Raw genomic sequence first — 13,580 nt, forward strand, 5'->3', positions numbered from 1 at the left:
CATTATTTAAAAAAAAAAAAAAAAAAAAAAGAAGCTAAGATTTGTTTCGTGTGTGTGTGTGTGTGTTTTTTTTTTTTTTTTTAATTTCCTTGGAGAAAATATCAACATATTTTGTAAGCATTACTGCCCATATAGGATAATTTCCTTGTCTCCGTGCTGGCATGCACATGAAGCACTCACTGCATATGGTCGTACCTCTATCAATCGGAACCAACCGGCCCGGCCCGGCCCGGCCCAAAATAAAGAATCTATCCTATTCTTTGCATTGCATGCATTCATGCAAATATCTATCTCCTAGATGGCTAGATCTATATAAAGCCCATCATAAACCCATTTTGAACCAAACTAAATTACACTAAGGAAAGCAAAAAATCACACTCACAATAATGTTTATCCACACCCTCTTTATCCTCTCCCTCCTTTTCGCCTCCTCCCACGCCTTAGATTTCTGCGTGGGCGACCTCTCCCTTCCGCCGGGGCCGGCGGGCTACCCCTGCAAGAAATCCACATCGGTGACCGAAAACGACTTCGTTTATTCCGGCCTAGCCGCCGCCGGGAACACCACGAACATCATCAAGGCCGCCGTGACCCCGGCCTTCGACGCCCAATTCCCTGGCGTGAACGGGCTCGGGCTGTCCGTGGCCCGCCTCGACATGGCCGTCGGCGGCGTGATTCCGCTCCACACCCACCCCGGCGGCTCGGAGATCCTCGTCGTCACCGAAGGCACCGTGGCGGCCGGATTCGTGTCGTCGTTCGATAATAAGGTGTACTATTTCAAGACACTTAAGGTAGGGGACGTCATGGTTTTCCCACAAGGATTGTTGCACTTCCAAATAAACGCCGGGAAAACCAAAGCCACGGCTTTTGTGTTCTTCAGTACCCAAAACCCAGGCCTCCAAATCACAACCTTCGCGTTGTTTAAGAATGATTTGCCGACAGAGATCGTGGAAACCGTCACTTTCCTGGACGAGGCTCAAATCAAGAAGCTCAAGGGTGTCCTCGGCGGCACCAATTAATCTCAGTTTCTTAATTAGATCGAACAAATTATTCTGTTCTGGCCGTGCATGCCCACGCGCGGTTATGTCTTTCATTCATTTGCAGTGTAGTGTTTAATTTCCTTCTTTAATTTGTGTATTTTGTTGAGAGTCCAATTTGTTTGAATTGGCATGCAATGGGATGTATTGTTCTTTTCTACCAAGTTGTATTGCCTTATTATATTTTCAAGCTTTTGGGAGAGGAGTGCAATAATAGTTCCAATCTTGAATCACTATGTATGGATACCTTTTACAATTTACACTGTGTATAAGCCAAAAGCTTTTAAGAAATTTTTAAATTTGTATGATGAATACGACTATGCATGAGAATAAGTTCAAATTATTGTGTGGACCATAATAAAAAGTACATTTTTAATATATTAAATGTACATTATTTTGTGTACTGAATTTACATTATACAATATAATGTACATTCAATACACAAATAATGTACATCTCCTGAATACAATGTACATTTTTAATATACTAAAAATATATTATTTTTATACTGAAAATACATTATTTGATAGTATGATCAGACTATGGTCCACGCAATAATAATTGGAGAATAACATTTCCGGCTTTCCGCAGTATGGTACAAGCTCAAAACCTTTTCATCATTCTCTTTTATATTAATAATTTCATGAGGCCTTTTAAGTTCTACTAAGGCTTCTTTGTGTAATTCTATTGCTTTATCAAGTGCTTTAATAAATTTTTCAGCATTAAATTTGTTTATACTAGTCATTCTAGCTAATTCGGATATTCTAAATTTCTAAATGTTTTTCTCCATTTTTCCGGTAAAGTACCAAGTGTAGTAATTAGTGGCTAAGGGATTGTACTGTTGAGTAGAGATCGGTGAAGGGCCAAGTTCAGTGCCTTGCCTCTCGAAAATGTTATGACGGTCTATAAGGAAATAAAATTATGCATTCACGGTGAATAATTATAACTTTTGGCGTAATGATAAACACTTAATCCTGACACATTGATAATTTAAAATTTTCAATTATATATTTTTTAGTATACCATATTTAAAATATCCTTACTCATACTTGACCAAAAGGTATTGGCTAGCAATGCAAATACTATTATACTAGCTAGTATAGTATGAAAAAAAAATCTTAGAAATTATTGAATCTCACACACTCCTATGTTTTTTTAAGGCTATTTTATTCTACAAAAACCATTTCCTTAATTATATGCTATGTCATACTATAAATTGGTCAATCCTGGCCTGTTACAACTTATAAGTTAATAAAAAAAATCCGTGTAATAACATGTCAAGTACAATATGAACACTGATATTATTTAGTACAAGAATGTATTTTATTTTAATTTTTTTACCTAGTCCAATGTGAAATATTAATGTAATTACGTAAATTAAAGCAGCTACTAGTGATTGTAGGAAGCTCATGCGTTCTTTTTTTGATTGCTCTATTCTTTTGGTTTCCAAAACTTCCAATGTTCTAGTTCATACTTTAGCTACAATGACTTATTCACATGCTAACACTTTGTATTGAGACTCTATCCCTCCTAGCTTTATTTCAGTTCTTATTATGCAGTAATCTATCTTCGATTTTTGCCTTAAAATGTATATTAAAGCAGCAAAAAGAACATTTCCACTGCGAATGCAGCAACAAAATAACTCATGCATGGAAGTATTTACACGAAATTTGTTGGGTTGTAGGCTTGGAATATCCTTCTATCGAAATGTGGCGCTAATTGTTACGCAAGCATACCAAAATAAAGTTATTTTTCTTCGCTAGGTACTAATAATTATAATTTTTGGCGTAGTGGTAAGCACTTGATACTAACAAAATTAAATTTAATTTGAAGAAAAAAATAAAGAAAAAAACATTCAAATAGAGATGTGTTGCTTACTTGCTTCTAATTAAAACATGAGTTTAAATTCAATTCCATCAAAGCTCCTTTGGCTTTGAGCTGAGGCATTATCAATTTTAGTCCTCAACTTACAAGTCTACCATAATATGTCCTTCAACTTCTCTAAACTATCACTAATAGTCCTCTGTGTTTGAGATGTTACCAACTTTAGTCCTCAACTTATAAACTTACCATAATATGTCCTTCAACTTTTCTAAAACTACCACAAATAGTCCTCTATTTATTATTATTATTATTATTGTTGTTGTTGTTGTTGTTGTTGTTGTTGTTGTTATTATTATTTTGATAAATGAGTCTTAAAAATTGTACTATAATTAGATACACACTTATTGGATATAAATGTACATATTATGTATTTTGGATTATTTAGGTATTAGTTTGATAGATTGAATATAATACGCAATACTATAAAATGTATTTGATATTTCAATCACAAATAATTTTTATTTTTTTCTTATGTTAAGTTATACGTGTCATTTAAAAATAAATGTTAAAATTTATCAATTTATTTTCACAGTTATGAAACTATCCAATTTTAAACCCTAAACATTAACTCATAATTTGAATACTCATTTTGTGACTATACTTGGTAAAAAAACATAGTAGACATGATAGCTTACTCTACGAAATCTTCATACTTATGAAAAAAAAAATCTCTAAAAACCGTGTAAGTGAAATTTTTTACACATCTAAATAATCCAAAATACATAATATGTACATTTAGATACAATAAGTGTGTTTTAATTATAATACAATTTTTTACACATCTAAATAATCCAAAATACATAATATGTACATTTAGATACAATAAGTGTGTTTTAATTATAATACAATTTTTTAAAGACTCATTTACAAATAATAATAATAATAATAATAATAAATAAAATAAAAAATAAAAAATAGATGACTATTTGTGGCATCTTTAAGAGAAGTTGGATGGCATATTGTGGTAAGTTTGTAAGTTGAGGATCAAAATTAATTGGTAACATCTCAAACTCAGAAGACTATCAAGTGGTAGTTTAGAAAAATTGAAAGACTTATTATGATAGACTTGTAAGTTGAGGACCAAAACTGATAATACCTCAAAGTCGAAGGAACTATGGTGGAATTTACTCTTAAAACATATTTAATCACTATGGCCCATAATATTGTCTCCATTCTACAACGTTCAGATATTTCTTTAGTTTGGTGTACGTTGTTTGGTTGCCCAAGTTGAGGAGATTTTAAACTTGCCAAAAGTTATCAACATGGACAACAGGGCACATATAATTGTTACAGTGATATATGTAATTAATATTATATTTTACTCGATACTTTTCTTAATAAAATTTATAACTCGTCCGGTCGTCCCTATATAATTTATATTATTGTTTGGAATATAGTCCTACTAAAAGGATTATTTTCACAAAAAACGAAAGGATTAGGTTAGCACACTATCCTTAAAACCTTATTTGCTAATTAACAATGTAACCTAAGTTGCCTAGGATAAACATTCAACCTCTATGTTATGCAATTCAACATTCCTTCAAAAGGGTTTTGTATATATAGTGGTGTAAATTCCCTCCCTTATTATTATTATTGTTTTTAATGTGGGACAAATGCAACTTTTAAGCTTTTCCACATTTATTTTCTTAACTCAAATAAATCTACTTTGAGAATCAATTTTTCATTCACATACCAATTATCAATTTTGAACGTACAATATATCAATCTCTTCGTCTCACTACGAAGAACCCAAATCCACTTTGACTCGATCCAAATAAGATCGAAGTGAATCTCACATATATTTGTACCACAAAATAACCACTTATAATGTTATTTTATGTTATTTTTTCCAACAATATAATTATTTGCAACAGTTATAGTACAATTTACTATGGTACATGCAAACTAGACGATGATTAAATTCAGTTTCGTCATCTGGACAGAATTTTCTGGCATGGCATTTCGTCGGAAATTAGCAATGTAGGTGGTCGGTGTTCAAATTTAGAAAGGTTGCTTTTGCCAATCAAAGCATAAAAAATCGTCGCTAATGGTCTTTTGCAACAAAACTTTTAGATAGTCTCTAGCATTATGCATTGGTACATTAGAAACCTTACTTTTTGGTAGTGTATAATATTGTCTGGTATTGCCTTAAGTTAGTATGCATGTCATTGTTTTATAATTTCCAGGTCCTTATTCTATTAAAGTATAAGTCTTTTGTATTCAAGGAGTGCAACTTAGCCTACTAAAAAGAGCAGTCAAGCGGGTGCAGTATGATTCTCGTATATGAAACTCATTATTTGAATTACTGTCTGCACTTTCTTGGTTAAGTCCATTTGAGTTTTTCTAGTGCAATTTATCTTTTATGTGATTTGCGAGCTATTACACAGGAACAGAAGTTTACCCTGTAACGTTTTTCTATTATACGTAGTAATTATTATAACATTAGGATAAGTTATTATAATAATATTAAGTGTTTGTTATGTGATGCAATACTAATAACCTGATAACTAGGCTTTAGGAGTTTGGTTAGGATTTAGAAGACCTATTGATATACAACAAATCACAATGATGGCCAGTAGTTATATAAGGTCACAAAAGATCACAAGTCCTCTCACTGTTCACACTGCAATTCTCATACACCATCTAGAGAGAGCGGAACGTAAATTCTATTCTATATATAGCAATCCAGGTCATTCAACATTTATAGACTAAGAGGTCATTCAACATTCATCGACTAAGAGTTATGATTGGAGGTTAGTATGTGATCCTTATTATCGCATTCGCATATTATGTTACTATGCGATAAATTAATTCTAACAGTTGGTATATGAGCATGTATAATCTCTGCCTAATTTTGTTTAATTGAAATAATATTTGCATATGTTTGTATACACTATTGTATAATTGAGATGACATTATGTGAATATTCTTTATTGCAATTAAAATTTTTTTCTGGGTTGCTGGAAATATTATCCGCATTAATGAAATAAAAAAAAAATTGAAATTCAATTGGTTTTTTGCCCTGCTGTTGCGTCGTTTTTTCTTGCCTATCCGCCGGTTTTTTTCGATTCGCCGGCGGCCTTGAGCTGGAATTCCGTTGCTCTTCCTGGAGTTGCTGTCGACAATGGAGTTTTTTGTTCGCCGGCGGCCTGGAGTGACGGAGGGCAACGGACGGACCAAGCTGGCATGCGGCGGCGGGCGGTGGCGCTGGCGTTGCGTTGATGGCTGCGGTGGCGGCGGAGCCGGGATTTCCCGGTGACGAAGCTTCTGCTTTCCCTCCCCTCACACGCCGGCGACTCTGTTCTCCTTCGCTGCTGATTCCTCCAGCGCCGGCGACCATCCATGGCTGCTGCTGTTAGGTTGGCTGATGAAGAGGATGATGAAGCTTGAAGTTGGGCCTGGTCTGGCCCAAATCTGGCCAGACCTGGGCTCCATTATATAAAAAAAAATTAATTACTTAATTCTAGACCTGTTTTTTGGTTTGGGCTGTCTATGGTTTTTTTTTTTAATTTTAATTTTAAATCTTCGTCATATTTGAACTTCTTTAATTAAATTATCTAATTGAATTTTGCCTAAAGTCAATATTAAAATTATTATTCAATTTTTTAACAAATTATTAAGTTTTAATTTTGTTTGAATTTTAATTTTAATATTGAATTTTAGTTTAAATTGTATTAAGTGTTGCAATTTAATTGTGGAGTATGAGTTAGTAATATGCATAATCTGAGCATGCCATATATCTCTTTATTGCAATAATTATTTAACTGTTATAATTATGCCTATAGCAAAGCATGTTCATTAAGATTGAATTTAGTGCCTTTTAAGTCTGAATTAAATGCCTATTATGCAGGATTTAATGCCTTTTAGGTGAATTTAGTACGTGTCTTTGAATAGATTATGCATATTCTTACTCTTCAGTTATTACTCCATTTGTGCTTCTTTTAGAAGATCTTAAAGCACTTAAAGTACATAAAAATCCTCATAGTATTACCCTATTTAAAGCCTTATCCTTAGGTGAATCTACATTCTTATAGATCAACCAAATGATTTTATTTCAAATATGAGAACGCATGACTTAGGGAAGTTTCTTGGGGAGGAATACTAGTTCCTTGGCCCTGGAACGCCTTGTTGGCTTAAACCGCCATATTGCTACTAGTCCCCTTACTACACTACTATATCTAAGAAGTTGGTTTTTAATGGAGTCTTAGCACCAACCAACTTTTCTAGGAGTATACCTAAGGATTGTCTATCATGTTTTATTTTAATTTGTTTCATTAAACTTTAAATACCCTTGTCATTGTGATTATGTTGAATTTTGGTCAATTAAAGAGTAGACACAACATCTTTAATTTACTGAAATTACATATTAAGTATTACTCACATAAATTCATGCAAGAACCTTGTAGTTGACTCTGCGTAATATGGCGAAATTTAGCCCACAGGAAATTTTGTTATATTTGTAGGATTAATTAGGATGAAATACTAAACTATGATCATAATTTGCCCACATGGATTATGTATCGGCATATAGTTTGGTAATTTTGTCATTAAGGGTATCTTTTACATAATTTACATTAGTAGTATTATTTACTTCAGTTACTCTCTCTCTATTATGTGCCTCGAAAATTCTAACCAAGCCTTCATTATACTCTCTCTCTATTATGTGCCTCGGAAATTCTAACCAAGCCTTCATTATTCTTCTTTACAGCAATTATACCCATTACTCAATCAATAACAATTAATATCCCTATGCTTAATGATGATAATCACAAAGAGTGGAAAGATGCTATCTTCCTACACTTAGGATTGTTAGAGGTGGATTATGCTGTTCTCAATGAGGAACCACTTGAGGTTACTGCGCAAAGCACTAAGGAAGCTAGGGAGCTTCGCGCCCAGTGGGAGAGATCCAATCGCTTGAGCGTGTACCTCATTAAGTTAAAACTTCCCAAAGAAGTTCGTGGTTCTGTTGAGGAAATTCAAAATGCTAAGACTTTGCTCAAAGCCATTGATGATCAATTCATTGATTCTAAGAAATCTCTTGCTAGCACTCTAATAATGAAGTTCATCAATCTGCGTCTCTCCACTGTTAAGGGCACATGTAAGCATATCATGCAAGTCAGGGATATCGCAGCTCAATTAAAGAAGTTGGAGATCATTTTGCCAGATTCTTTTGTGGTGCATTTTGCACTCAATACCCTTCCTCGGGAGTATAGCCCATTTAAGATTTCCTACAATAAACATAAAGTGGATTGTTCTATCAATGAATTGATAACCATGTGTACTCAAGAGGAAACAAGGCTTCTGACTAAGCTTGGGGAAAGTGCTTTAGTGGCCACAACAAGGTCCAAGAAAAAATCTAGAAAGACCAAGGTATCCACCATAGCGGCTAAGGGCAAATTGACCCTAAAAGCTGACATAAAGAAGATACAAAAGTGTTTCTTCTGTAAAAAGAAGGGACACATGAAGAAGGACTGTATCAAATTTAAGGAGTGGATATCCCAAAAAGGTAATGTTCCATCTTCTTTTGTGTGCTATGAATCCAACATGTCAGAAGTTAATACTCTGGTTCAACAATCCACATTGCAAACTCTTTGCAGGATATGGCAAAACTAAGACAGCCAATGGGAACTGAGTGTAGCATCTTCTCTGGAAACAAGATTGCATCACCAGTGGAAGATGTCGGAGTTTGCACTTTAGTTTTGAATAGTGGTTTTGTTTTGACGTTAGATAAGACATTGTATGTTCCTAGCTTCTCAAGAAACTTAATTTCAGTTTCTAGACTAGTACCATTCAGATTCATTTTTTGAACTTAATACCAATTATTTCAAGTTATTTCGGAATTCTACTTGCACTAGATAATTTGCCAATAGATAGAATGGATATAGGCCTATATTTTGTACATTTCACTACAAAGGCATAACAAGACTTCACAAAGTAAATGGGCCAAAGCTTTTTATCGGGCTGAAGTCTTATCACCATAGACCTAAGTTGGATTTAAGCCCAGTAGTAGAACATAAGCAAATTATACCATTAACCAGGTTCACCTTATATTGTGGACCTTAATCCAAAATGACATTTAAATTATGTGTTTGCAGTTAACATATTATGTACCTATATATAAATTGAAGGTATATAATATATTAACTGCATGCACATAATTTATTAACTACAAGCACATTATATATTAATTGTAGTAAACATATAATTTATTAACTGAAAGTACATAATATGTTATCTGCATTCACATAATCTAAAATTCATTTTGAAACAAAGTCCATAGCGCAAGGTAAACCTTGGTCTATGATACTCGGTTAACAATTGTAGAACATATGAAGATTTTACCTTTTCTTTTTTGGGTTTGATTAATTCAAAAAATTGCACTTAAAATCCTAATTTATAAATAAAATAGCATTTTCAGCTCTCCACAACGATGTAATAGTCTACAAATCACATGAAAAATAAACTACAATAGGAAGACCTTATACGACGAGTTTAACCAACATGATGTGTAATATCCCCTCTCTTTTCCCTTTTTGTGTGGAAATCACCAAAATAGCATGCATAGATAAATATATAATTTTATTACAACACATTTGGTTTACGGAATGAATTTTGACATAATAGGAATGCTATTCCATAAGGAATAGAATATGAATTGTATTCTATTGTTTGGTTAGCGCAAAGAATAGACTTTAGGAATTATATTACAGTGATTCGTTGGTTAAAGTAATATATATGAAATATGTTTTAAAAGACATAAATACCCTTATAATAATAATAATAGTTAGATTCTAAATACATAGAGTTCATATCCACATCGTATAGACTATTTGTTAAAATCGAGTCTCTCTCTCTCTCTCTCTCTCTCTCTCACACACACACACACACACACATATATATATATAGAATTACAATCATATGAGACAACACCTTCCCGTGAGACAGATATGCGACAACGTGAATGCACACAGTTTACTACGCGGATGCACACAGCCTAAAGTGTGTGCACTTAGCCTACATGAGTGCACACAGTTTAGGGTGTGTGCATCGTGAAGTAGACTATGTGCAATCACATTGTCGCACTGTCTCACGAGAAGGTGTTGTCTCATATGAAGTCAACCCCATATATATATATATATATATATATATAGAGCGAATTCCTTTTTTGGTCCTATTATTATTGGCGTGTTTCTAATTTTAGTCTACTTTTGCTATTTTTGCCACATTGAGACCACATTTATTTAAAGTGTTCCAATTTTAGTCCACCGTTAAGTTTTTTGTTTAGTAGCCGTGAACTCTAGGGTTATTTTGGTCTTTTTATGCTTGTTGAGGATGGCGAGATTGATGGGGAAATTCAGAGACTCCACCGGAAGCAGATAAAAGAGAGAATCAAAATCACCAATTGAAGGGTGGGGAAACTGAGAGACTCAACCATGACAAATCCAACAACTGCAGTTGGTCGAGCCTCTGAACCATTGGGGAACGAATTCGTGAGTCTGCAATTGGCAATTACAAGAGCTTTCAGCTCCCCAAACAGTAGATTAGGATCAGAATGCAATTGTTCATCACGAAAATTAAGGGGGTGTATTCAATCATGACTTTTGTAGATTTTTAAAAACTTTTAAAATGATAGATTTTAATAAACTTTTATTGATTTTCATAGAGTCGTTCAAAACTTTTTAAAACTTTGTAAAACGCTATAAAAGTCTGTATAAAAAACTTGCATAAACTTTTATCAACTTTTTTATTTTAAAAAGTCTACAAAAATCATTAAAATTCTAAATTGAATACATCCTTACAAACTTTCATAAGCAATTCATAACAATATTAAACACTAAAATTTATAGTTATAGAATTGTTCAAATAAAATATTTAAAAATATAATTAATTTTTCTTGAGAAATTAATATTTAAAAAAAATATAATTACTAGTTGCATAAAATAAAAAAAATTAATAATATATATAAAAATTATATTTGATATACTGTTAGGTATCAAGTAAAGAGCTATTATTTGCAATAACAATATGGGACTGCTAACAACAACAATGAGCTTCTCTTTGTAGCCTCAAATTGCTATTGCGAACAATAGTTCACTGTTCGTAATAGCATGTTGTTAAAAAGAAAAAAGAAAAAATATATTACGAATAAATATATGAATATTATGAAACATATAGTAAAAATTGATGGTGATAGATAAAAAAAATTTATTCTGTTCATGTATTTAGGAGAAAAAGTTTAGAAGTTAGGATAAAAAGTTTAGAAAAAAAATCAAAATATACAAGCAACAATGAAATAAAAATAATATTATTTTGAATTTTTAGAAGAAGATTGTAAAGTTTAGGAGAGAGAAAAAAATTGGTAGAGTTTAGGTATGTAGAAAATATAGGATAATGAAGAAAAATTAATTTATTGAATTTAGGTATAAGGTTTATAAAGTTTAAAATTTTTAAATAAGGAGAAAAAAATAGAGTTTAAATAGAGAGAGAAAGAAAAAAAAAACCTTCTTTAAAAGTTGTAAAGTTCTCAAAAAAAAAAAAAGTTTTAAAGAAAATTTTGAAATCTTGGGGTTGGGGTTGGATTTCAACTATTTATATTTGAGAAGAAAAAGTATATAAAAGTCTACAGAAGTTTTAAAATTAAAAAGTGCTTACAAATTCATAACTTTTTGAATACCACATGACTTTTAAAGATTCTTTAAAAGTTTTAATTGAATACCACATGACTTTTAAAAACTCTTTAAAAATCTTGATTGAATACCGCATGACTTTTAAATACTCTCTAAAAGTTTGAATTGAATACCTCCAAATTCTTAAAGTTTATAAAAATTTTTAAAATTCTATGAAAGTCATTATTGAATACACCCCTAAATGTGAGGACCAAAGTAGTCAGGTTTGGACAGTGCAGCAAAATTTGGAGGGCAACTGAAATATTAGAAATGCTGGAATTGGAGATGGAAAGCAAGGAGAGGCTCTGAATGTTCTTGAAAGCTTATGGGACTTGCCCAACAAATTAAAGTTGTTTCCTACCAAGATTAATCTATCAGAGAATCTGCTATGTTGAAGGTTTAGACTGCCCGGAAAGCGAGGAGAGGCTTTGAAAGTGATGCCAACCTAGTTGCAGCAATCTCACCAATTTCCCAAAGCTACAGCCCCAAGTCCAATAGCTTGTCCCGGATCTCTTGCTGGAACTTCCACATCCGCAGCAGGTGTTCAACAAATTCGACGTCAAAGGCAACGGGAAAATCTCGTGGTCAGAGCTGGGGTCAATCATGGGAAGCCTGAGCCACGTGGCGACGGAGGAGGAGCTGAAGGCGATGATTTGGGAGGTGTACAACGACGGCAATGGCTTCATCGACCTCCGAGAGTTCATCGAGCTCAACACGCATGACATCGACTTCGAGGAGGTGTTGCGCAACCTCAAGGATGCCTTCTCCGTCTTCGACATCGATAATATTGGCCCCATCTCCATTGAGGAGCTCCAGAACGTGATGCACAGCCTCGTCGACGATTGCTCCATCGTCGAGTGTCGGAAGATGATTAGATGAGTTGATCGATTTCGAGGAGTTTAATTAGGGTAAAGAGGAGACCAAAACATGAAAAGATCAAAAAGCCCCTATATTGGACGGTCACTTGACAGAAAACTTAAGGGTGGACTAAAATTGGAACACTTTAAATTAAATGTGGTCTCAATGTGGCAAAAATAACAAAAGCGGACTAAAATTGAAAACGCGCCAATAACAATAGGACCAAAAAATGAATTCACTCATATATATGTATGTGTGTGTATAGAAATTTATTTATTTATAAAAAAATCTAACAAATAAAAAAATCATATAAAAAATTAAACACCATATACATTCACCATAAAATCAAATAAATATGTTGTGAAGGCTGATCGAATAGTTTGAACCTGAATGAGATGTAAATTTTAGATTTAATTGAGGGGTAAAATAAAAAATAACAACTTTAGGTTATTCTCCTTGCAAGGGTAATAGGTCATTTCAATGAACATTGTTCTTGATAATAGAGGTTTTTACCAAACAAACGAATAGACTTATTACTGAGCATATTATTTCATTCCAAAACTATTCTGTGAACCAAATATGCCATTAAAGTTATTAGAACAAGTTTTAACACTCACGGAACGTAGTCAGACTGAAATATGTAGTGTGAATTCAATTAATTTAATAATATATGTAACTACATCAATATTTTATCAGCCTGGTTATATATAATTTCTTCGTAATTTAATTAAAATTAAATTTTATTGCAATATTGAAAGATTTTAAAATTATTTTAAAGTGATAATATATAAGATTATATTTTTTTGAGTACTATTGACTCTGTAACAATGCATTATCTGTTCATAACTACTTTCTCAACTTATTGAAACACAAAGAGTCAATATCGCCTCCATTGAGGTTGGAATCCACAACCTCCCATATGGGAGTGCACCTTGGTGCCACGATGTAAGACATTTTCTTTAGTTTTTTAATAAAGCTCTTATTTTGTTAAAAAAAGTGTTAATATATAGAAATCTTAATTTAAATAATAAATAAAGTATAGTAATAAATATGCATAATAAAAATATATATTAAACTAAATATAAATCTACAAATCTAATAAGGGCCCAATAAAGTTAGGCCCCTAATGGGAACTAAA

At 32.8% G+C, this 13,580-nt stretch overlaps 1 protein-coding gene across 1 annotated transcript; it reads left to right on the top strand.

The window, feature by feature from the left end:
* Positions 1–336: 336 nt before the first annotated feature.
* Positions 337–1,270, top strand: LOC116019396 (auxin-binding protein ABP19a-like). The gene has a single exon (XM_031259578.1). The coding sequence runs from the start codon at positions 387–389 to the stop codon at positions 1,014–1,016; it is 630 nt and encodes a 209-aa protein (XP_031115438.1). The 5' UTR covers positions 337–386; the 3' UTR covers positions 1,017–1,270.
* The last annotated feature ends 12,310 nt before the right edge of the window (positions 1,271–13,580 follow it).

Source organism: Ipomoea triloba, chromosome 5 (genome assembly GCF_003576645.1).
Source record: "Ipomoea triloba cultivar NCNSP0323 chromosome 5, ASM357664v1".
Taxonomy (NCBI): Eukaryota; Viridiplantae; Streptophyta; class Magnoliopsida; order Solanales; family Convolvulaceae; genus Ipomoea; species Ipomoea triloba.